General features: G+C 27.0%; 1 protein-coding gene across 1 annotated transcript; it reads right to left on the bottom strand.

The window, feature by feature from the left end:
* Positions 1–22: 22 nt before the first annotated feature.
* On the bottom strand, positions 23–21126 carry ths (thisbe). Its single transcript, XM_070637448.1, has 5 exons — positions 20002–21126; positions 9889–9934; positions 5884–6004; positions 1814–1941; positions 23–1596 (listed from the first exon to the last, which is right to left on the bottom strand). Coding segments are annotated over exons 1-5 (1335 nt in total). The 5' UTR covers positions 20004–21126; the 3' UTR covers positions 23–558.
* Positions 21127–27977: the final 6851 nt, after the last annotated feature.

Below are 27977 nucleotides of genomic sequence, written 5' to 3'. Positions count from 1 at the left end.
CACAAAAACTATCAAAAACAAAATTTTCCATTTAATCTTAAGCTTACAATTTTTTTTTTAATTTTATTATTAGGTAGGTATTATAGGTTTATTTTTCATCATCATTAGTATTGAGAGCAAAAACACTGAGAATTTTTTTTTTCTTCATTTTTTTAAGCATTGTTTTCTCAGAAATTTTGAAAATTACATTTTGGAAGAAGATACAATAAAATCATTTCCATCATTTGTCTCCTGAATTATCTGAGAGAAAAAATTGCATAATATGGCATTCTAGTATTATTATCATTATTATTACTTTCTTGTATTAAAAAAAGGTATTTAGAAGCTTCTATTGTTTGTTCATTGTTCTTTAGTCCTGTCGCAAGACAGGGGCGTCAAAATCAAATTTATGCCTGACTGACAAGCTACGGTATATATAAATGATTCTTAAAAGAAAAAGAAAGAAGGAAAGAAAGAAAAACAAGATAATTTACGATATAGTTATGTCCTTAAAGGCTGTAAAAAGATAAATGTTTATATGTATGCATATACGTAACTACACCAAGATTTAGATCTTTATCAGTTTTCAGGGGTTCGGTTTATTTTGTGAGAATTTTTCTGATTTGACTTTCGAGAGTGCCTTACATTCTCATTGTTCTTTTTACTTTTTCGATTATTGCATTTATTGTTTTGTTGTTTCTCATTGGCATGTGCATTTCTACCTCTAACGTTCTTTTTACCTTTCAGATGCTTATCATTGTCAGAGTCATCCGATGAACAATTACTGGTGCTATTATTACTATTGTTATTGCTGTGATTATCAGTAGTATCAATTTCATCCTTATTCCAGTTATCTCTGTTATAATTTCTAATTATATTTTCATTATTATGGTTATTTTCGTCATGATTAGTAACAAATCCCTGTTGATCTTCAGGATCATTTGTCGGTGATATATCTGAGAAGGATTGTTGATGTTGGTGCTGTTGCATTTTCCTATGATGTTGATGTCTAATATGGTGTGTTGTCACTTTCTCGTTATTATCACTTATATTATTATTACTATTTACATTATTAGAAGGATTATTATAAATAGTATTGAAGTTCTCATTATCTAATTGTTTAGTATTTCTACTGCTGCTGTTGCTACTAAAACTATCATTAAATCTACTATTATTATTATAACTATTAATATTATTTTGTTGATGGTGAGGATGACGGAGGGGTGATTCATTGTGATGGTGTCGCACAGGATGTGCACCTTTTGCTCGAGATGTATTCCGAGGCTTAGAGTTATCAATTTTATTACTATGAGTTTTTTGAAGTATTCGGCTTGACGAAGTCTTACGATTACCTAAAGTTGATGATAAAGTTGATGTCTCTTGATAAGCGACAATTGCTGAGTTACTAATTACATCATTTGAACTGTTTTCTATTATTCGCTTAAATATTCGACGACATTTCTCATCGTTCTTTATACGCTCGTAATTGATTGGTCTTCCATTTCTCATGAAGCCGAGATACTTTTGTGGATCTTTGACAGAACTGAATGTGGAATAACCATGATCCATGGCTTCGCGGAAGTGACACGAGTGATCGTCTTTCAAATTCTTTTTCTTCTGTTAATAAAAAAATAAAACAAACATATAATAAAATTCTTCATGTTTTTTTTTATGTGCAAAAATTTGATATAGTCTAAAAATTTTTATTCGATTCTAAATGAGGGTCAATAAACACGTCGCATTAAAGATGAGACAGAAAGTCGAGAAGAATGGATAAAATGTACATAAAACATAATTAGAGATGAAGATTATAGAGACAAAACAGCTAACTTACCATTAGTCTTGGTTGCCACTTTTGATTGAAACATATATAAGCTCCTCGTTCTTTTACGTAAAATGTTATTCGAATATCCGGAGCCATATTTTGCTTTGTATATTGATGCGACTGTATTGTGAAGTTTTCTGTAAAGATAAAAAAAGAAGAAATAAATAAAATAAACTAGACAATAAAAATGGAGCATAATTAGCATAATTTTCAAATGATTCTCCAAATTTTATTTGACATCGAATTAGCTGGCAATTAGTATTCATTCATAGAAAACATAACAATTTGTAAAATGATATTTAATATATGCCCTTTTTGGCTATTGATGTTGAGTCAAAAAGTAAGATATTCTTATTAGGTATATCTTTTTTGTGATAAAAAATCAACAAAATGAAAACATTTCTGAAATATTTTATAGCAATCTTGATTGTTGAATTAATAGGCGACATTCAAACAATCATCAAAATTTGCGTTAACAAGATGGTAACAACTCGCTTTGGCGGAGCCTCAAAAGCTCAATAGCGAAGCCTTCTTCATTTGTGTCACTTTGGCAAAACTCTTTTTTTTTGTAAAAATGTCATCATTTGCTTATCTCGGCAAAGTGATATATGTGCTTTGCTGGCGTGTGACATAAAAAACTCTAGAGTTGAAACTTAATTGGCTACCGAATGTTTATTCAGTATTCAGTTTATTCAGTATTCGAATTAGCAATTTTATATTTGTCAAAATCTTTTAAACTTTCAGAATTTATTAATTATATTAGATATATGAAAGTTAATATGAAACATCATTAATAGGTTCTTAGCCGTAAAAGACCAATTATGAATAAGTATTCAAATTTTGAAAACTTATTTTCTTGTTCTATGATGTTTCCTTCTCTATCACTTCACTAATTTACAAATTCCAATGATAATTCAAGATTTTTTTTTCTTTTCTTTATGTGACTCTTATGTAAGCAAAAGTGCCGGTAAAAATGTCTTGAGAATACAGAAAAATAAATATTAGAAAAAATCTAAAACAAACTCTAATATTTTCGATTGCCTTCTTTTATTTTTTTTACAGTTGGAACTGAAAAAGTTTATATTGTATTTGAAAAAAGTTAAGATGCAGTTTTTTCCTCACAAAAAATGCGTTATTTTAATATTAGGTAAGACACAAGAAGAAAGTGTGATTTCTTAAGTAAAGAATAGATTTACACATACACCGAACACACACTGAAGAAGAAAAAATACCTCCCTTGAATTCGTAGAAATTTCAACATAATTCTCTTATTGTTTTGTTTTCATAACCTTTTTTTCTTCCTTCAACATTAATAAAATAAAATAAAAAAATAAAACATACACAAAAATACCCGATGCACAGAGAGAATATCTGTATATTCAAAACAAAGTCATATATTTTTGGATGTTTTAGGGCGCATTATCATCACTTCATTTTTTGATAATTTGAATGCAGTTATTGAATTTTCTAAAAAATTATGAATTTGACATTTTTTGTTTTGGCAGACATACTAACTAGTTTGCAGTCCTACAATGTCTTTTGTTATGATATTTAAGTTTTTATTTTTTTAACTGAAAAAGCCACTAAACCTATATGTATTTGTTGATTCTCTTAACCTTTTTTCATCGTTAAGGTGTATAGAATTTAAACTAAATTATTGTTGCTATTTTTCAAAAAAAAAAAAAAAAAATCAAAAGACTGTTTTGTTGTTATGAAATTTATTGTATATTGATTTCATTGTAGTTGAGTTTGATGGGACAATTAGGATAATTAATTCAAATAATCAATAAAGATGTTTTGTGAAATTTACCCATAAATTGTGTGTGGGATCAAATAAAGTAATAAAAAAACAACCCTTTCTTAAGATTTAAATTAATGAATTGTAGTTTTTTCCATTCTAAGGGTCACGAAAAATCAATAAAACTTTTTTCTGTTTGCTAAAAGAAATTCTTGGTGAAAGTCTTTCTTTCCCACATAATATCATGCCGTTAAGCATAGTTTACCTGCTGCCTAAAAATTTAACTTTTGTTGCATTGAGTTCCTTGTAAAATGAAAAATGAAAAATACAAGATGTAACTTTTTATCTGTTTATCTAATAAATACGACAGTTTCAATATTTCTTTTTGATCTTTTGGGTCAAACACCCAAATTCATGTATGTCCATGTTTAAATCTCTTCTTTCATCATGTTCTGTATTTAAACAAAAAATATATATATATACATATATGTATCGAAAAAGCACATGTTTTCATGTCTGATAACAATCTCATTTTTTCTTTTGTAAATAACCGTTCGACAATTGACAGGTTTCTTGGAAGTGATGAGGAGAGGTGGAGTACAAATTTTATTACACAAACAGCTCATTCCTAACATACAGTTCAGTCTATAACCTAATAGACAAATAAGCAAGTTCATATGAATGAGCTATAAGGAATGCTAACATCAACGAAACAACTATCAAAACTAGACTTAATTATCTATCTTGTACATAGCATAATTTTCTTATATTTACATGCACCATATATTGAAGAGTAGAAACAACTTGTAGTCAATGACTTAACCAATATCCATTATTTATTTCATGATAATTATATTTATTCACATTTTGCTCTCACATGAACTTAAAACATGATTCTCATGTACACTGCTAAATACGCTAAGTATTATAAAGTGAATTATTTTTTATTATTTACACTTCAATTTAAGATTAAAAAATTATTTTTTATTGACGTGTAATACTGATTTGTTTTTTATTTAAAGTCATCAAACTATTCTTATGAAGATATAAACAAAGATTACAAAAAAAAAATTTTAGAAATTGAATTTAACTTTCAGAATTATTTGTTCTTTCACTTTTTTGAGCCAATCATTTTGATCCATTAAGCTTTACATTAAGTCTACATTTCAAAAGATTGCACGCGCAAACACCAAAGAAAAAGAAATGAAAAGCCTTTATCGTTTAAACTTACGGTTGCCTCGCATGTCTTCTTAAACGAAAATCGTAATATTCTTTTCTGTTGGTTTCAGTCATTTTTCGGTTTCTTTGTGATTGATAATTTTCTGCATATTAACTTTCTTCGAAAACTAATAATGCAAAAACAGTTGAATGGCAAAAAGGGAATAAAAACGTTGATGGAATGGACAAAAGAAGAAGAAATTAAAACAGAAAAAGTAAAGCAAGGCAGAATTAATTGGTTTTTCAAGAAAACGAAAAGAAGAAAAATGAAGAAATGAAATGAAGGCGTTCGGCAAAAATATATTGAGACGCTTTGGAAGTTTGTTTAAGTTGCAAATTGGAATTAAAACATTTCCGAAACATAAAACTTGGTATTGAGGAACACCAACAGCTACACATGGAAAGTATTGAATTATTTTATTTTTCGGTTTTGTTGTTACTTTAATTTTTTTTCTTAAAAAATTGACGCAAAAGGCGAGAATATTTCAAGAATCGTTTGCACGCTATATATTTTTTTATTATTTTATTTTAATGGAAGCACAAAAAATAACGCAATGGAAAACAAAGTTTCTGTAACATCTATATCTACAAGACTAAATTAAGAAAAAAAAATCTTTTTTTTTACTAATTTTATCATAATTTCACTTAAAAATTGTGCCTTTGTATCAATGCTTTTAGTGCTTAATTTCTTAGATATGTGTACAGGAGAGAACAAAACTAAATTAATATTTTTTACAATATCAATTACTGTTTCATTCATGTTCGATGTAGCAAGTGAAATTATACATCAATCATCAGTTATCAAAGATATATATATATATAATGCAAGAACAATAGCAAATAATAAGTGTATCGAGGAGAAAGCATAAGGCATGAAAAAAGCGCCAAATTAATGGTACGCCTTCATGTTCAATCTATGTTATAGAGAGAATTTTATTAAATTAAATTTATCACATTAACGTTTAAAGCATTGTAATGCTTATGTAAAATTGAAAAAAAAAAGAATATTTAAATTGGAATAAATAATAATCAGTGTAGCTTGTAATATCAAAAGGCTTTTGGTGATTTATGAGGAGACAGATGAATTTGGCATGTTAGCAAATAACTTTATTTTAAGACTTACGTGGGCTTTCGGAATTTTGGTTTGCAAATATGCGATCGTTTTGGACGGTCAAAAATTTGTCGGAGCATGCTGATAGAAGCTGCACATCTTGTGAAAAGCATGTTATTTCTACAATCAAAACCTGGAATAAATTTAAAAGAATTTTAAAAATTAATTAAAACAGTTGTTATTTGAATTTAAAAGCTGGACAAATATCTTGGTTTTATACAATATGGACATTCTTTCAATGCAATACATGTAATTTAATTTTTAAATGCAAAATATAAAAATTTCTTTAAAACGCATTTGGATGTTGCTCCCTTTTAAAGCTATCCGAAATTAAAATTTAAATTAATCTCAGTTAGTCATGAGAAAAAAATAGTATGGTACTAGCATGGTAGGAAGAATTTAATTTAACGATTAGTCGGACTTCAATTAAGATTTATATCAAGATATATAGATGTGTTCATATAAAAATTCGGTCGTTTTTAACGGTCAAAAATTTGAATTTTTTGTAAACACTAACACTACGAAAGAAAATTGCTAAAATTTATAAAAATTTGATTTGCAAAATTTTCTACTTTTAGATGAGTTTAGTTAGTACAGAAGCATTGTAAATGCTTTATTATATGCTAATCTAACTGACTAAAACTCAAAAATAATGTATCTTTTTATATTTGTTTGAAAATTTTTGAATGAAATTTTACAATATTTTTCAAATGTTATTGTTTACATTAGTATACGAAATTCCGTATGGTCGAGTATGGTCGAGTATACTTTGTATGTACACATCTATATATCTTGATTTATATAATAACTAACAAATCTCAAAAAGTTTCACAAATTTGGATAAATAAAAAGTTTTGCAAGGAAATTTGATGTTTATGAAAAAGGGCGGAGTTTAGAGCGGATTGACAGACAAATTTTAATAATTTATTATATATATATATATTTTATATAATATTAACAATTAACTAAGATCAAAGAAAATGTATAAGAAAATTTTCTTCCAATATCTAAAGTAATTACAAGATTTAAATCAGCTGCATATAAAAGTAATTAAATACTAAGTTCCCGGACAAAACTCTCTGTCTTTTGGCGGAATCATCAAAAAGCTATTGAATATTTGCTTTTTCAAGTTCATCAGCATCATCTTTCTCATTGATTTTATTGTTATTATGAGAATATTATAACTGTTCAATATAAATTCATTATAAATGCATACTACAATGTATCAACAGAAGCGCGTCATTAAATCTAAATATTTGAACAATATACTTATAATGTGGTATCGATATAAAGGAGTGCTGCTGCCTCCTCTGCGGACATATCACAATCATTATTAAAAGTTATCGTCAGTTGTGACTTGATGTTCCCATTAGCTTTTTTGAGACTCTTCGCTCTTTTTTAAATAGCAGCGCATTATTAATGAGTGAATAAACAGAAAAAGTGCCGACAAAAAGCAACACCAAAGACGATCTTTGCTGTTTTTCTCCCATTCTCAACCATCATTATTCCAAAAGAAAATATTCCAAAAAATATTCAAATATATATACATATATGCATATATATATATATGAATACTCGTGTGTGTAACCATAAGAGATGAAAATGAAAACATCCAAAAATGATTCTGTTTGTATTTCATGACAAGTTTGCCAGCTAGCAATGAGAAAAAATATATAAATTTATGAATGAAAACCAAAATTAGGGTAAGCAAGTGAGAGATCGAAATATGAGACTATTGATTATGATAATGATTTTTTTTTGTATTATATATACATGTATTATATATTATAATAATTTTTTCGTTTCTTTCTGAAGAAGAGTCATCTTATTAAATATGCGGATTAGCTCTTAATTTTGATTGCGAGATAGAGTCAAAAAGTAGTAAAAGATGATACTTCTTCATTTTTCTTCTTCTCATTTCTGTAAGATGTGGTGTCACTTCAAAAAGCAGCATCAGCACCAACCAAATTAAGTTGGAACAACAGTGGCGTGACAAAATTATAGTATGGTTAACATATACTAATTAGCTAAAATATGATATTTCTATAATTTATGAATTTCCTGAATGATGTTAATAATGAATCAAATGAAGAGTCTTTGATTTAGACAAAAAAGTAATAACGTGGGATCAACTGGATTATACAGAATTTTGAATTTTTACCGGCGCCCCGTTATCAGGACAATAAATTGCTAATTCGACTTACTGATATACTTTATATTCTTCACATTTTTGCTGTCTTATGATTTTGCCTCACATGGCATGGATTTTATTCATTCAAATATAATTTGCCGTTGTTAAGTATTAAGCTTTTTTAAGCACTTGTGAAGAGAACTTGTTTGACATCTTCCTTTCCTTTTTGATGCTCATCGCATTGCGAAATTATCAGACTAAATCTTTCATATGTATACATTTACATACGTTAATATTAATATTAATTCAAAATGGATCAGTCAGAGTTCTCAAAAAGTAACTATTTGTCTTTCATTCATTATGAGAGCGTGATGCTATTGACAGTATAAGATAATAAAATACTCTAAATTTCATTTTTGATGATTTTTTTTTTGAGTGGTTAAAAAAGTATTTTACCTTCAACAAAAATTGTTGTACAAATGTTTTTTCTTCTTTTATCTTTGTACTTTTACAAAGTCGCCTGATAATCGAATCGAAAAAAATTGGAAAACATGCATTTCCTTGTATCTTCTCATGTTGTATGTTTTTGATAACCAGTTTTCTTTTCTTTACAAGAGAGGGTGCAATGAAATTTGTCAGTTAACATGATGTTATGACAATATGGAAGCAGGTGATCATTAGTTACTTGCACTTAAATTTAAAAAAATTTAGCGAAATTAATATGTGAATGTTGCTTATTCATTATCATCAGAACTTGTTAGGGTTTTCGTAATTATTGATATTACAGTTTTGTTTGGTCTATATTATCAAAACTGATTTTCTATAACTACTGACAAAAACGCTATGCAACATTTTTTTCAAAGATTATTACCAATAACTATTAATGAATTTTAATTTATGGCGAAAATTACGAAAAGCGAAAAAATTACTGAATAACAAATCGAATAAATGATATGTAAATGAGCATTTTTATCAGTATGTACATATATTTGTTGGGAAAAACATATAAAAATCATAAAAATAACATCTAAAATTCATTATCACTTGCATAATTTTCGCATTTTGACAAATTCACATTGAAATAAAAATATATTCGAGAAACTTGATTATTGATTGGTTGAGAAGACGTTAAAAGCAAAATGAAGAAGTTATGAAGGTAGATGTGTCGTAAATCTCAAACAATCCGATTTTAATGGCGATCAAATGCAATCTTTACGTGACTTTTCAGCATACCAATAATAAAGAATATGAATCAAAATAATAGGGATATCAAATATTTGTTATTAGTACTATTTACTAAATGAATTTTTAATTTGGATCAGAAATTTTAATCAAATTTTTAATATGTTTACAATTTTAAGAGTATAAAACCTCTTTGTCTTTAAAATTATGGAAAATTAACAAATTTTAAATTTGTAGGGTGGAAAACAATACTTTTGTATGATCCAAAATAATGCTAGAAAAATCTAAATAGTTTTTATTTGTATTGTGAATTCCTAATAAAGACTCTAATTAACGTTTCTTTAATTTACCGTGCATTAATTTTTAAATTGATTACCACTGACGAGATGGTAGAAAGCTCATTGAAATACATAAGCCTTTGGTGTTAATTTCTGAAATTTGTTCAATAACAAAATTAAAAGTGGGAAGGAGAGACCGAGAAAAGAAAAAAGAAATAATAATAATTCAATTTAATTCCAGTTCTTTCGTCTGTGTATTTCTGTCTTTCCTTTTCCCTTTTTCATTTTAATGCCTGCAATTTCACATATCAACACATTTGCTTTTATTGGATTATCCGCGCGCTGCCTCTACTTGTCCGCATTAAGAGCCAATTTGTAAGCAATTTTTACACTTCAATAAGTCTCGTATTCCATAAATTTACTTACCATCAGGTAGTACAAGTATTTTGCATAGACAGTAAGCTTTGGTATCCTGCAAAAAAAGAACGAAAAAAATAATTACTTAAGTGAACTTAATTAAAACATTAGTTATGTCAAAATAATGAATAAAGATTAACTTTTACTATGCTTTTAATTAATTTAAAAAGGAGAGATAAGAGGATATACGGTCATAAATCTGGATATACAATATCAAGATTATTTTAGAACTTTGCGGTGCCTTTATCATTTTGTTATTATTTGTTAAAATATTTCGATTAAACACCAATTTTGCCATAAAACTATTGAGATTCATGTTAATCCGTCTTCTGATTACTTATGTGAATGGTTGGTACCATACATTATGAGAAGAAATGAAGAAAAAATCCTTTTAGACTTTGCGGCATGTAGAAGCGGTAAAGCGATAAGATTTATGTATATTTCATGAGACAACAGACAAAATAGCATCGATAAATCATTTAACGCGATAATTTTACTGTATTTTAAAAGATATATAGCCTTTATTTTAATGTCTCAACCATCTCAAAACTCAATGAATAAATATCAATGGAAATAAAATGCAAAGCAATACGTAAACTTTTTTTTCTTCCTATTATATCTTTGGGTAAAAAAATCCAAGTGAGAATGAAGATTTTAATTCTATCCATATTTGCGTTTACAAAATGAGGACTATACAGATAAGGCTTTAATTTTCATGTAAATGCGAATCGCTTACACCTATATTAACTGCTTAATTACAACGAGACAGCCTATAGCGAACTGTATCCGATGACAGCCCGCAATGTGGCTTGAAAAATACTCTGTATAACATTTAAAAATATAAATATTATACAACTCTATATAAAATGTATATTGAAGAAAACTGGATTTGACAAGAGCAGTAATAATATCCTATAATAGCCTTACTAGAAAAGGTTGTGGTAGTAATTACATTCCCTGGAAAATATTGCATCTAATTAATTATATTGCAAATTTATATTCACATGCAGATATACTTTTACACATACTCGTTTTGAGTTAAAGAATACGAGGATATAGAAACATAAGGAGAAGCCCTCAAAAGACCACAGAACAACCTCATTAAAAATCATTCAATAGATCACATTTGAATACTTGCTCATTTGCAGTTTATTTTTCATTATACATTTTTATGATTATTCATTCTAATATTAAGTAAAACGATTTGTCAGTTGTTATTGTCTCAATATTGTAAAGCTGAATTACTGCGTTTACATTAATTTGAATGATTGTTGTGGTGCTATAAAATGCATTTTATTACTATTCATACAATCTTCTAATCATCATTACAAATAAAGTTTAGGTCACATGTCTTTTTGTCTTTAAGTCATTTTGCTTATTAAGCCCCATTTTAAAAGCACCAAATGCTTAGTTATGTGAGAATGACTAAATAACATTTAATATATAAATCTTATTGTATAACCCAAGTAATCGTTGAGTTAAAATTTTCGCATCATGCTTGGTGGGGTTTTATTCTAGTTTTCTGTTTAAATGATTATAATCTACGATGAGTGTTCAAAGATTTTTTTTTTCTATTTGAAATACAAAAAAAATATATTGATACTTAGTAATGTAGTGTTCATTACAATTTCCACATAAAATGAATTTCTTGTATATGAAGGTTAAGAAAATATAGCCTAAATTATTGAAACAAATTCAAATTATAATTCAAAAAATGATGTAAATTAAAATCTTTATTTTTGTCAGTTATTACTTAAAAATTTCACGCATGTCTTAAGGTATTAAAACAAATTAAATAAAGCTAATGTGAAGGATTGAAATATAAAATTCATTTTAAATAATTCCAGTTAAACTTTACGAGTTAATATTTTGAATCTTCAATGAAATTGATGATGATCAACCATGTGATGTGTGTCTCTAGAAAAATTTCTGTTACTAACACATCTAGTTTAATTTATGTTAGATTCGCACGGATATATATTTTAAATGAAAGTTATTTTTACATTACTCGAGAATAATACTCGCTTCAACCGCAGCCAAGAAAGTTTTCTTTTATTATTATTTGTCAAATGACATGAGATGAGAATACAGTGAAAGTGGCATTTTAAAATTTTTTAATCAAAAAAGAAGTGTTGACGCAATGAAAATTTATTCTTCTGTTATTTAATAAGAAATATAAAAAAGAAATATCGAGACGGAAAAATAGATGCTCATAATTTCAAATGTCTGAAATTTTAGACTCGTCACAGGAATTTTACTGATGATAAAAATCAGCTCAAATGTTTCGAAAAATTGCTATTGAAAATATATTTATTGTTATTATCAATTGAATGATAGCACGAGAATATTAAGGAAAAGCTATTTCGGTAAGATATGACAGTTGATTATTCACATAGAAATTCATATCTTCTGACGTAAAATGACAAACGTTTTTCTATACTATATTTTTTTTTTTCTAAAGTGTGCACAATTTTTTTATTATCTCACGTAAATCATCATGATGAAAACGTTTTGCCATTCAAAATTCAACTTTTACCTTAACACTATAAGCTGAATAGATTATAATTGCCACGATAAAGTAGCAAGTCAGATTACTTCGTTAAAAAAGAAATAGCAAAAAAAAGAGAAAATAGTGATCATAAATTTTTTTGGCGTAAAATTGCCAAAAAGATTGACGAAATTAAAAAGATAAGTGTATGAAAATTTGCTGATGAAATTTATATGGCTATAAAGTCGCCAAGAGACCCACCGGCTGCAAAAAAATATTATTTTTGCATGTCATACACGTGGTCTTTTGCGATTAAAGTACTTTATTTACTATTCGTTCGCCTTTCAATAAGTGGAATATTTCTATTAAACTCGCAATCAGTCTTGAATTGATAATTGATAAAAAGGTTAATAAATTCTTTATAACGATTTGTGTTTTATATATTTAAGATGTCTGTGAAAAATATTTATTTATTTTTTTTTTTTTGATATAAGAACTGCGATATTTATTCGATGTAAAGTCTTCTGACATATTAGCGCTATAAAAGGCTTAAAAGCAGATTACATTTTTTGTGATAATAGGACAAAACATACATTAAAGGGATTGCGTGGTATGTCTGGTATGAAAATATTGTTAGTATATAAATTTTTTTTCATTTAAAAAAAACGTGTAAAATTGGGAACATCTTCGGAATCACAAATGATTCTGTTTAGTTTTTGATTCAAATAAAATGTAACAAAGTTTTATAGAGCATTGAATTTAATTGAGGCCATAATGTATAACATGATGTGTGTGTGTGTGTGTGCATGTGATAAAAAAGAACAAAATTGATGGAAAAACCAATTAAATGATTTTTTTTTGAAAAGGATAAAAATGTATCAAGACTATTTTTATATAGGCACGTGCATTCATAAGTTATATATGGATATACAGAAAAAAATATGGAATACAAAAATTAATGCCACACACTATGTTTTTTTTTTGTTAATATTATTTCAGGTCAATTTAGTGGAAGAGTCGATTTTAATTTAGAAATTAATACTTAAATATTCTTTTATTGTTGTTATTCATTCTGATCTCTGATATATCCCTGAAAGTGAGATTTATCTTAAATCTTTGTATCCATTTATATCCCTTGTATGAATAAATTTTCCATCCTTCCTACAAGATCGGTATGTAATCGAATCAAACATCTCAGGTTACGTGATTTATGGGTTAAACGTAATTTTCTTTATATATTCTTCCAACTTAAGCTTATCTCTATTTTTTCTTTTCCTTGTTGTTGTTATTACAGCTTCTTACATGATGCATCTGAATAATGTCGGTAACCAAATACTATTGCTTGAGGGTGTTCAATTTATTGAGAACTTTAACATATATGTATATAAATTTATTTGTGCACGGAAAAGAATGAAACACTGAACAATAAGAAGCGTAGTGTAAATTAAGATTTTAAATTAATTTTGAAAAATGAAGTCGTAAGATGAGAGGCGATGGACTCTCAGAAATATTATTTATTCAATTTTATTTCTTCTTATTACAATAATTTATTTGAGTTGTGTAATTAAATTGAGTTAAAATGTTGCTACTCAATAATAACAATAATCTGATTGCTGCTGATACAGCGGGGGAAATAATTATGGGCGAGCTATTTTTTCAAAGTTTTCGAAAATCTAAACATCTTTCAGTAAATTTGTTATATGAGAAATTTATGCAGTATTATATGACAAATACATCAGTGAAAAAAGTTTTAATTATATTAACCATTAAGAAAAATAACGGTCATTTTTTGAAAAATATACCTTCTGCAAGAGGAAATAATTATGGGCGAATTAGGTAAAATTAATTTTTTTATTATTTATAGTCAAATTTTACATAGTTTTTAAATTCTTTTAGATAATTTAAGATAAAATGAACCTAATTTACTGAACCAAGCATAATATTTAGTCACTAAATGTCCAAAAATTATTAAATAAGCTGACTTAAATTTTTCTTCAGTTTTTAGATTCTACTCTATTTCAGCATTGTTATATTCTATGATTCTAATCAATACTGATAATATTGAATATATTTAATGATTTCTAGCAAAAAAACCTGCCAGAAAATGCCAAGAAAGGTGAAAAATTCTAAAAATTGTTTCAAACCCCATCACTACAAAATGATTATTTTCAAAAAATTTGTGTTTAATTAATGTTTACAATAGAAATTTAAGTTGATTCAGACTTTAATTTATCTAAACAATAACTTCTACAAAAGATTTGAGGCATAAACATGCAGATTTTGACAAAATTTGCAAAAAACTGAAAGTAGACGGTTTTTTTTTAAAAAACTCGTTTTTTCATACAAAACCGTTCATTTTACCATATCTTCTTAACTTTTTGCAAATTTTGTCAAAATCTGCATGTTTATGCCTCAAATCTTTTGTAGAAGTTATTGTTTAGATAAATTAAAGTCTGAATCAACTTAAATTTCTATTGTAAACATTAATTAAACACAAATTTTTTGAAAATAATCATTTTGTAGTGATGAGGTTTGAAACAATTTTTAGAATTTTTCACCTTTCTTGGCATTTTCTGGCAGGTTTTTTGCTAGAAATCATAAAATATATTCAATATTATCAGTATTGATTAGAATCATAGAATAACAATGCTGAAATAGAGTAGAATCCTGAAAAACTGAAGAAAAATTTAAGTCAGCTTATTTAATAATTTTTGGACATTTAGTGACTAAATATTATGCTTGGTTCAGTAAATTAGGTTCATTTTATCTTAAATTATCTAAAAGAATTTAAAAACTATGTAAAATTTGACTATAAATAATAAAAAAATTAATTTTACCTAATTCGCCCATAATTATTTCCTCTTGCAGAAGGTATATTTTTCAAAAAATGACCGTTATTTTTTTTACTGGTTAATATAATTAAAAATTTTTTTCACTGATGTATTTGTCATATAATACTGCATAAATTTCTCATATAACAAATTTACTGAAAGATGTTTAGATTTTCGAAAACTTTGAAAAAATAGCTCGCCCATAATTATTTCCCCCGCTGTATTGCCACTGCCGTCTTATGGTGATATTGCTTTTTTTTGCATTAATGGAAATAAATCCCTTCAAACCAAATTCCATCCATTTTGTAGTGCAAATTACAATAAATATTTACATTAAATTGACTTTTTATCCCGAAGCTTTGAATGCAATAAACTGCAAAATTTAATATTTTTTCTTCAGCATACACTCTTATAAATAAATATATGTATATTGAAATGCGAAATTGCAAATAAACATCGATGACTGAGTTTAGTCGCCTTTCGTTTTGTTTATTTATTATGTGGAATATTTTTCTTCTTCGCCCAATTTGCCTCTTTTTACTTTACCAGCAAAAAAGAAAAAAAAAAAAAACTTCTGGTTTACGGAACAAACTTTTGATCTTTTTATTTTGTTATTTCTTAATTCGTTTCCTATCATTTTAAGTCATGTAGTTTGCTATCAAACCATGTGATATTGATTACAAAAATACAATTTTAATAATTAAAGCTGAAGCTACTTAAACTTGCTACCTCGTTGCTTTAATTTTAAAGCTCATTTAATAACGTGCATAATACATTTATAAAGAATTTATTTATTCTTTTAAGACTTTACTACCATTCTTTTATATTATTCAATCACATATAAAATTATGAAAAAATTAAATCATGAGAAATCTATAAAGTTGTATGATATTTTTGGAATTTTTGACTACACAAGGTAAATTAGTAAAGGTTGGAAAATCCTCATATCTTATTGTTGGACGAACATTTGTCTTTCATACAAAAAAATCGTGATTGGATTAACCTGGATCAATAAAAAAATGTATCCATTGCATTGTTATTGTAGTTTTGAGGGACGTCTTATCAGAGAGAAATTTTTTTATTCATTTTATAGCACGAGAATACTGCTATGGCAGCTTCATGTGATTTTTAGTTTATATATTTTATTTTCAAGATAATTTTTTTCGGTTTATTTATAATTTTTTTTTTTGTTGTAGATGTTTTGGAACGTAAATCATATGAAAACCATAAAAATTATAAATCTCACTTATGGGTCTGCGTAAAGTTATTAAATTCTTGGCGGATTTAATGATACTGTAAATTAGATATGAATGAGATAAAAGTTGGAAATGAAAATCGTTAGGGTTTTTACACTGTATGTTTCGTCTTTGGGCTGGATATTTTTTTATAAGCTCTAAATTTGTGACTTCCTATTACAATTAAATTATGCTAAATCCTGTATTAATTCAATAATGAAATTATTTTTGATACAATGAATGAATTTAATACTTGAATGTGGAAACTTGATAGAAACAGCCCAACGTAAAAGCTTAAAATATTGATTGATTATGATCTAGAGAACAGTTTAAATCTATAATATCTAAAATTATGTATTTATATACCGCCAAAAAATCCAATCTTATCGATTTATTTAGAAAAAAAATTAGTTCAATATAAGTATATTTCTACGAATGAATGAAATTTTCAGAAATATATACGGAAATATGTAAAAGTAAGCATTCCATATAACATACACATTTCCACACTTATTTTGACAGAGCAATTAAAAACGCCAAGAAAATAAGAAATGAAAGCAAAATAAAGAAAACCAGAGAAAGAGAAGGAAAGAAAAAAGTTAAAATGCATTAAATTTACTTCAAAGCATTTTTGCTGATAAAGCAAATGTGTATTATTCGCCGTCGTTTAAAAATTTAGGAATATTAATAGGTTGCAGTGAGTGAGTGATTGTATACATGCAAATACGTTATGAGCAAGATGAATTTATGATCAGCGACTACCTATATAATCTTTACATTATTTAAATAAATAATAAAAGTCTCTCTGCAACTAAATTAACATTTATACGTCTTTCAAGCAATAGGAAGTCTCTCTTCTCATACACATGTACATACATATTTCATGTACTTGGAAGGAAAAACCGCAAAGTATCATCACAACAGTACTGCATACTTTACTTCATAAATTTCTTTTCGTGCCGCTGCGATATCATTTGGATGTCAAAACATTGAGTAACAATAAACTTTGAGGTTAATAATAAATATGACAAAAAGAATGTTGTGCATACGTTGAATGCAGTCAGAGACGCATACACATCACCTGTGCGAGTGTTTATTTATTGAATATTAAAATATCGTCGGTATCGTTTGTGATCATCACATCTAAAGCACATTCAATTTTTAAAAAATGAAATTCGATGTTAGGGGTTGTTCACTTATTACGTTAGCTTTTTATAGGGGGCAGTTTAAAAAGTAATTTTTTTTTAAGTTAACAAGTTCTTAAATTATTCATTATTATAAGGTGAATTATAAAGACTTCAAAAGATTATCCAAATGAAAATTTTAAAAATAATCGATTATAATACCGATTTCAAAATTACCTACATTTCGATTCCCTAACTTCTTTGTTAATTTTTACTAACAGTAAGTATCATACATAATGAATACATGCACGTAAGGGGTATCATTAATTTAAAAAAAAAACCTTTCATACATTTTCACATATAATAACTTCTCGCTGCATAATCTTATCAAATGCATATCAATATGCACCTATAATCACTTTGTTGTGTTTAAAATTAAATTGATTTTATGCTTTACGCCAGAGCACATATATTATTTCATAATTAAATGACCTAATTGAAATACACCATGCATATTTTCCAACAATTTTTCATGTTTATGAGCTTGCTATTATTTTTCATTAAATAAAGCCACAAATCCTTGCACATTATATTGCTTATGGCATAAACAAAGAAAGAGAGGAAATACAATTTTGCATGAGGGTAAAGCAAATTTAATTATTATTTAAATTATTAATTAAAATATCAAACGACTAGGCAGGGCATGTATGTAATAGAAGAGATCAGAAAAACAATAAAATAAGGGTTGAAAAATCTCAACCGTCGGTAAATTTTTGATTCATATTCTCCCATGAAAATCTGTGATAAATAAAAATCAATCACTTTTGAACAACAAAAAAATTAATATTAATATTCAGTTAGTAGAAGACAAAAAAAGTTCTTGATTTATGAGGGAGCAAAAATCATACTTCACTGACAGGATTTGCATAGCAATAAATGGAAAAAGTTTGAAAATAGTTGTCAACTCTCTTGAGTATTGTTCTTATAACATACTTAACCGCAGACATTTTTTCGTTTTTGGTTTACGTTTTTCGTTTTTCACATAAAAACGCCTATTAAATGCACGAATTTATTTTTTTTTAGATTTTATGCCACCCAGAGAACACAACAAAGGCAGCAAAATGAGAAGACAAAACAACACTAAACGATTGCTGCTGCACACACACGCAAATGCTAACGACAAGAAGTATTCATGATTATTTTATTATTTCTGCTCGGAAGAACATTCATCGATTCCTTGTGTGGTATCATCGAAACTTGCTATTTGTTATTAATACACTTTAAATCAACCCTTTAATTATAAAAATAAATATTAAATATTTTATATAAATTTTAATTAAAACTTATATCTTTCATCGGTAGCCGTATCTATAATTGTTATTTATCTTTCGTTCTTTTCTCGTTCAAAAATTCATTAAAAATTGAGCAATCCATTAATCATTTCACCCGTTGACGAAAGAATAAATTTTAAGTATGTAAAAGAAGAGTATGCAAGAATGATATTGAGAGGAAAAGTGCCTGAAAATGTGACAAGAGCCATCAAATTTACATAAATATGCAAATTGCACTTGTGTATTAGCTGGGGCATTTAAGAACTTTAAAAAGGGTTAGCTGCTCATAAAAATTCTCTGAAAATTCCTCCTCTCAATATATTTGACACACAAAAAAAGAAAGAATAAAGAACATAATACAATATTTATGAAATAAAGAAATTTATATAAAAAAATACTTTTGGGGTGTTCTATGAATATGAGAGTATGCTGCTTTGGTCGTTAACCCTTCGTGTTTGAGGTAAATGGCAAAAATATGTACACGAAAAAAGAAGAGAAACCATAGATTCCATTATATTTCTTCATCTTCTTGCGTTTTTTTTTCTTCATTATAACCCGATGAATAGAAAAAAATAAAAGAAAATCAGATTTCAGAAATTTAAGATCTTTCCTCTACTTATACTTTAAACGTACGATGTCTTTATTTTCTTTTTTTTTTCAATCTTTTACAGACTTTTTGCAAGACGATTGAAAAAGTGACACAGATATTTATGAATAAAAGATGAAATATAAACAGGGTTGTTATCAAATTAAAAAAATAAACATATAAAATCAGATTTTCATTCCAAGACAACTCATTGAAGAAATATAAAATTATTTTTTAATAAAATCTCAATATATATAGCCAGAGCTTAAAGTCGACTCGTATTTCACATGGAATTGAGTCGACTTTATCATTCAAAATATGAGTAGATTTGAAATTCTGGATATAAATTTTAAAAAAAGGAAGAATATAGATAATGAAGATAACATCTCTGGGTGACAGGAAAAGTAAAATAGAATTTATTCTTTTTTAATTGTTCGATTCTTCTTTTTTTGAAAAAAAAAAAATTATTGAGAAATAAGAATTAAAAATTTTAGTAAAAAATAGGGAAAAAATGTAAATTAACTTACATCGTATGTATTTGGCCTCATTGTACCTTTTGTTTTCTTTTTAAGAAAAATGTGACATTAGTTTTCTTAATTATGAAAAATTGGTATGCCACAAATAATATTCTTTTATTTTTCTGCTGTACCATGTGAACGCTCATCGGCAATATATGGAATCTCCTTACTACTCAATTTTTTATTTCTCTTCCATTAATTTATTATTTCTTCTGATTATCAATTCATTTCACAAATTTTTTCCTTGTATTTTCTTATTTTTTCCCAAATTATTATCTTTTTTTTGATACTTTTTATGTTGTTTTCCAATTCACAAAAAAAAATCATATGATTTTTTATTTCCTTGTTTTTCTCTTTCACTTGGTCGTTGATTGTGATAATCTAATATTTTGTTCTTTATTATACTTCTATAATATTATTTTTTTTATCCAAAATAAAACTTATAGAAGAATTATTTAATTCTGCTTAAATCCAATAATGAGGCTTTAGATAACTTAAGCATTTGTTATTATTTTATTCTTGCTCAGTTATAACACTTTATTGAACACAATTAAGGCGCTCAAGAAAAAACTTCTAATTCTTTTTTTTATATTTTCTTTGAACACTTATTTCTTGCTAGGCTTGGTTTTTTTTAGAGTATACTTTACTGCAACCAAGCAAATCTTCATCACATTGGTTTTGCCTCGCTTTTACACAACAATTTTGCACATGCTAATTTCTTATGATGCAATATTGAATTTTTTTCTCCTTTTAAATGGCCTTCTATAGGTTTATCGTTAAGCAGTTATACCAATTTTTTCGTGTGTCTTTTTTTAAAAAAATCAATAAAAATTCCTCTTATTCTTCGTTTTTTTTTTTTTGAACGGAAAAAAATATCAAAAGCCTTCGATTTTGTATTTCCTATGAAGGAACAAGTCACTGAAGTATATTTTTTATTCTCTTGCCGCTTTAGATAATCTCTTTTCTTTATAATGATTTTTGATAATTAATCAATAGAAAAAAGGATTTTATCTTGCGAAATATTTATTTTCACTTTTTAAAACTGCACTATTATTTTGCACAGTTTCTTTTTCCATATATTTATCACACATTCTATATGTGTGTATTAAAATTTTTATTTTGTATTTTTTTTCCTTTTGGATTAGCAAAAAAATAAGTTATTTTATTTATTTTATGTTTTCACCATCATAATATATTTTCTTTCGTTAAAGAAAAAAAAATAGAGTCGATACACGCATATATAAATATAAAACACAAAACTGATAATGAAACCATTCATTAGTCAGACCGAAAACGAAGTGAACAGTGTGAAAGCTACAAGCAAACTAAAGCAGAAAATGAAAAGTCAAATGAATGTGTTATGCTGCTCGTCAGTTTTCTCACGCGACAAAATTCTAACACCAAAGCAACACATTCCTTCAAATCTCTGCCTCTCTTTAACTCGTAATTGATTATAATATATCGAAAATAAGCATGCGGTTATCAAAAACGATATTTTGCTATACTCGTTGACTCCTTCAAGATAATTTTGTTGTAGTTCTGTTTTGAGCGCCGTTTAAGAAGAGAATAAAATACTATAATTTATGGCCATGGAAAATAAATGCATGAAATATATGATAAAACATCACGGGCAATAGATAATTGCGATAATTATATCTCCATATACATATTGAAAATAAGAAGTGTGTATATGCAATCGATTTATATTTTCTTATTCAAGAATAAGAAGTTAACAGGCCACAAAAGTGTATGTCACAAGCAACGTGTAGAGAGTGAGAGAGTAAAATTTATGATGAGCAACAGCATGTTGCGCTCTCAAAATTCTCAATGTTGCAAAACATGCATGTCACACAAAAACTTTTCACTTATTCTACAGAATTTTAGCCTGAGTGTTCCAAAAACGTGAAAAACATGTACACGAATTTTAAAGTCATTTACCTTATTTATTATTATTTTTTTGTTTTATAAATATTTTTTAGTTTAGAAAATAATCAAACATAATTTCAAATTTTAAAAAATTTTGAGTTTTAAAAATTAATTCTAGGATTTATTCATGAAATCTCCCTTTTTTAATGAAAAAAAAAAGAAAACAAACAAAATGGAAATACCGCAATATTCCACACAGAACTGCTTACAAGTGCTTTAAGTACAAGATAAAATGGAAATAGCAATAAGAACAATATCGACCTGATTTTTATCTGTCATATACAGAAAATGAAATTATAGAGATAAAGACAATTATTTAATGAAGCAAAAAAAATAACGGACAAGTAGGTTCAATTATGGTAAACAAAAAGTTTGAATTCCAAAAACACTTAATGAAGATGAGAAAAGAATTTGAGGGTGTAATGAAAAGACAATACAACAATTTGTATAGAATTTAATGAGTATGTAATGAAGGTGGGTATAACTTTATCAAGCGTAATAAACTTATCTTTAAAAAAATAATACAAAACACCTTTAATTGTGTGGTGCAAGTCTCAATGCTATATCGGTAAAACAACAAAACAATTTGCAAGAGGAATTTTATCATTTTACTTATTTATTTCGTATGAGTACTGATAGTATTACAATAACAACAAGTTGGAGTAAGGAAGAAGCAAAAAGAGAGAATTTATGTCACTGTATGGAGATATGACAAGGGATTTTTCTCATGTACACGTTTTTTTGCTATATGATTTTGTACAATAAATACTGTATGAACATAGATATAGAATGAGGTAAAGAGAAATGAATATTGAAGTACATTCAAGTGAATCAGAAATATTACGACGATGAAAATGACGACAAGTTATAAGAGATGATGTGACGGCGCTAGAATGAAAACGTATGAGAAAAAACACTCTGAGATAAATTCCAAGGTGAAAGTATTCATTATGCATTTACATAACAAAAAATTTATATTGTAACAAAGTAACAAGATGTAAATGCATGCAGTAGGCTAACATTTTGTATTATGACTCATCGCATTAAAGTGCTCATCATCAGGCTATGTCGGCTAATTTTCTTTTTGTTTTTCTTATTCCCCTTATCTAAACCGTTGTTTGATTATTCATTCATCTTTTTTTTTCTTTTACTTTCTCCTATATTGTCTTATTCTTTCCCCTTTTACTGTGTTCATTGAATCAGATGCACTAAGATTTTCATTTTGTCCAAATTTTTGATATTGATAAACCCAAAATAAATTTCATTTTGCAGTTTATACACATGTGAAAAAGTTTTTGCTTGTTAAAATGCGCTTAATTCATTTTAAACATAAACTATCAAAATATTAAGAATTTGTTAATTATAAACGAACATTTTTTACTCGTTGTATGGTAATGGAAACAAAAAATTTATTATTCTTTTTTGTATAACATTAATTTGATTTGTTTGGCGACTTTTGATAAAAATGCGTATTAGAAAGAAATAAAACGCAAAGTATTTAAATACTTTTATGGTCCTTTGACGTTTGTCGTAGCGCTGATAGATAAGGTGTTTGAAAACACAAAGAACTGAATATGTTTTTTCACGTGCTCGTATATACACATAAGAACGCCCTTTTAAATTATTTCAAATAATTATTATTTTTCGATGAAGCGCATTATACATACACGTTATAAACGACAATTTAAAATTTGTTAATCGCCTCCAGAAACATATCAATACTGCAATTAAAATGTGTGAGCGCTTTCAAAGAATTTATGGTTTGCTTACAAAAGTTTATGGATGGCGCTTTTCTTTTGAACTATTAAAATAAAGAAATATATCTCTATTGATTTAAGTTTCGATTGCGCAACATTATTAAATTTTGCTATATCATTAAGGAACAAATTCAATTCGATATCAAAGTAATTTGATTTTAAATTTTTCACATAGATAATTAATAAACTCTTAATTTTACTTTTGGCTAATAGTTTTTATTCTTTTGTTTCCAATATGTACATTCATTAATGTCTACTTTTTTTATTAATGTTACATTTCATCAATCACAAACGATGTGACTGTGTAGTAAAACACGTCGTTTTATCATTACATGTAATAGATCATTTTTTGTTGTATCATGTGGCTCATTATTGTTACCGATAATTTAGCAAAAAATATGATTTAGCTTAACTATTGACGTCGTTTAAACGCATAATCAGAAATAATTCATTCGCACTTACTGTATATATGTTTGAACTTTAATTGATAAACAATCAGGACTTTTTAAGTATACTTTAGTTGTTCAATTGAAAAAAGTAAAAAAAAAGACATAGATAACAACAAAAATTAAAACTTTATAGAATACGATGATCATTCATTATGATTTTTTCTTTTCGAAATCAGAACGACACGATTTTTAGACTATAATAAATCATTTTTCAAAAAAAAAAAAAAAAATTAAAGTTGATAACAATTTAAAGTGCATCACACCAGTTTATTTATATAAAATTCGTGGAAATTTTTTTTAATTATTTTTTTCTTTTTAAAAATAAAAGATACAGAGTAATCAAATTATAATTTACTTCATTAAATGCTCACTCATTAGGATTTTGGTTCATAAAAAATTCTACAAATATTAATAGATTTAACAATTGAAGATAATTTTCTAGAAAAAAATTCGTGGTACATCTGAGATAAGTACTCTCACGGAACGATGTTTTAAAAACTACTACTGTAGACAGACAAACAGACGAGAAACTTTTAATTCAACTTGAAAATTAAAACCTTACAAAGCTCATTCAAACACTCTGCTAAGTACACATGGGGAAGTCATATTTTTTCCCTCTATTTCTTTGTAAAATCATCTTCTCTGGTAACTTCAATATTTACTAATTATTATCAAGTACAATGGGTTATTTCATTATCAATTCATATGTTTTGATTTCGTTTGATATTTTACACTAACACTTGTTAACAAAACATTGGAATGTCTTTAATTACAAACCTTTGTTTCTTTTGAGGGATTTTTTTTTTTAAATTGCGGAAGCATCAAGTATTTTCTTGAAACTGTTTTATTTTTTTTAATATAAGTCTTCAATTCAGGAAGTCAATCTTGAGTTCACACTATCGATATCGACACAAGTCAACCTCTAGAGGATTCTAATTCTAAAGCCCTTAATTTTTATTTCTAATTCAATTACCTTATTATTTGCCATTTAAACTAATATTATCTCATATATATAAATGTGAAATAATATAGTGTCAGTAAATTGCTACTACAATTTCATTCCGTTGCAAATACCGTTCATACCGATTGATTGTATAACAAGTAAGAATTTCAATTGTTTCGTTTTATTGTTTATTGTATTATTTAATGTTAAGGTTAAAAACAAAACCGAAAAGAATTTGAAATAAATAAAAATAATATAGTGAACATATATGAAATATGAAGAATATTCAAGGCAAGAGGAAAAGAATTCCTCTTATTTTGCGCAATTTTGCCGAGAAAAAAAAAGAAGCAATAATAGAAAGAGGAAAAAAATTCCAAAGATTTATTATGGAATAACACCTTGATAAAGAGGCAAAAACCCGAGGTAGTTAATATCATTGTCATTTTTGTCTGTCATTCTATCATAACGCTCTTTCTCTCTCTCTCCCTCTCTTCCTCTCTCAATTGCCCAATGACACTCTTGAACACAATGAGATGAGTCGCGCGCGCGGACTAGAATCCGGGTAGAACATCTACGTAATGCCTCTTTTCAAAATACCGAAAATATTTTGATGATGTTATTACTTGTGGCTGACGGCCGACGAATATTTTTTAGAAAAGCTTTTTGTCGTCTCCGTTGTTGTCGTCGTCGTCGCCATATTATGTGAAGTGAGGTGCTCTTTTCCTGTGTGCTCATATAAGACTCCTCTTTTATTTTTATATTTATTTTGTTTCTATTCTTCTTATTTTTTCATCATTATTCTTACATTGCTAAGTAGTATAATGAATACAAAAAATCTGTGAACAACATCATTTTTAACCAGTCTGCATCTACAATGATCTGTCACAACAAAAATTTACTGAAATGATGTATTAAGTGTTGACTTTTCTTAACATCTAAATTCATCATATTTGTGAAGTGAGAAGCAACGGCAGCAACATCATCAGCTTGGAATTTTTATTCTTTTTAAATACTTTTATTCTCTGACAGGATATGAATTTTCAAATTAATAAGTAAATATACATGTGATGGCGATTTTATATATTGTAATGTGACTGAATTGACCAGTTAATGTGGTCAAAAAAAGTTTAAAATGAGATTGCAGTTTTTTATTAATAAATGAGAAAATCACATTTCCATAAGATTCATCGTATCACTTTATGAGCTGTTGGAAAACACCAGGATTTATATATGACTGGTTAATTATCATTTACGTCCAGTTGATAACTAGTTTTTATGTATTATCCACTCAAGGTGTTTTTATCAAGTTTTTATACTCTAAAATAATTTTATAAATATCTCAATAGTTAATTTGATAACTATTTCCATAAGCCTGATTATTACAGTAGGAATTAAAAATATGCAGAAACTAATTTTGATTTTATCAAAGGATATAAGATCAAATATCATCTGATTAAATCGTGACATTTGATATTAGCTTGTTATTTTACCATGATGTAAACTTGATTGACATCTCAATTTAGAAATGATTTCAACAGTAATATGTATATTTACAACTAGTGTGTTTTCTTGTTTAAAACAAAATTATATTATAATATGTATGTTGCCATAAAAATTCTTTGAAGAGGAAATTTCAGTTTTATCATTAAATATATTCTTCTTGGTTGAAACAATCCAAATCTGCTAACATTTTAGAAATGTTTCTAACTATCACTTTTAAATTTTATGTCACTTTAAACAATATGAATTTTAGAATTTACCTGCGAAGTTTCTTTTTGTAATTTTTTTTTTATGTCGGAGAATCCTATTTATAATCTGTGATTTTTTTTTCGCATGTGAAGCTGTGCAAAGAAAAGGGAAGAAAAAAAATCAAGCAAACATTAAATACAATGAATGGACCAAGGAGATGTAGTTTTTGGAGAAGATGAGACTTTTAACAAGTTCCTTAGTTCTTAAAACTGATATTTCTGTAAACGGACAATGTCGGTATTCTTCCTTGAAATCGTTTCCTGAAAACAAAGAAGTATATTTTTTTAAAAAGGTACCATACGACAGGCGGAGATATGCAATCATTTAAAAAAACTAAAAAGTATACACGATGAGCGAAAAGATTTACTTACCAATATTCATTGATACAAAGACTATTTACTATTTACAATATCCATTAGATTAGTAATGTTAGCTTTTAAACTCGCTTCATAAGTAGCAGGGAACGGAATAACATTGCATAAATGAATTTATACAATTTCTTGGAAGATATGGTGTGACATTTTCAGTTTTTTATTGCTGTGGAATGTGCAGTATGGTAAATGATGAAATAAATAGTACAATACTTTGCAAACTTTTCATAGATTTCATTTTTGTTCCCAATCATTCAATTTGAATCTTATGACGCCTCTTTAATGAATCAAGCAACAGTAAAGCGGCAACATGTTCCATTAAAAATAACACATGTTGCTTGTTTGGTAAGTTTATCATTTCCAAAGAAGATACGTGCTTCCCCCAAAATTGAAACAAAAAAATGTTATCAAAAGAAAACAGCACGTGATTGTTTATCCTCCATGATGTATCGTTTGTCATTTCTTCTAATTATTATTATGACTATCAGTTAAATGTCGATTGCCAGAAAATTAATTAATGTAGACTAGTAATTCTCATTTCCTTTGAAAATTATTAAATTGTTAAACACGTTTCGGTGTACAAATTTTTTTATTTTTTCGCAAACATTTCATTCAAAACTTAAAACTGTCCTAAGGTGAGTTAATGAATTTCTTCATTTAGAGAATTAGATTAAGATAAGTCGCAATTTAATATCGTTCCATCAGCAATTGTATAGCAATAAGAAAATATCGATTAAAGCTTCATTTATCATATATCCATCATTTTTTATATTTACTTCAAATTTAATTT

This window comes from Chironomus tepperi, unplaced genomic scaffold (assembly GCF_022539635.2).
Source record: "Chironomus tepperi strain 1889 unplaced genomic scaffold, CSIRO-AGI_Ctep_v1 contig_161, whole genome shotgun sequence".
In the NCBI taxonomy this organism is placed as follows: domain Eukaryota; kingdom Metazoa; phylum Arthropoda; class Insecta; order Diptera; family Chironomidae; genus Chironomus; species Chironomus tepperi.
This window is presented reverse-complemented; position numbering and strand designations above follow the sequence as displayed.

Bases quoted from the DNA above. Each gene is read 5' to 3' on its own strand.
- ths (XM_070637448.1), bottom strand. The intron at 6,005-9,888 runs GTAAGTAAATTT...AATTTATTCCAG, and splicing joins AATACTTGTACTACCTGATG to GTTTTGATTGTAGAAATAAC. The intron at 1,597-1,813 runs GTAAGTTAGCTG...TTTTATTAACAG, and splicing joins AGTGGCAACCAAGACTAATG to AAGAAAAAGAATTTGAAAGA.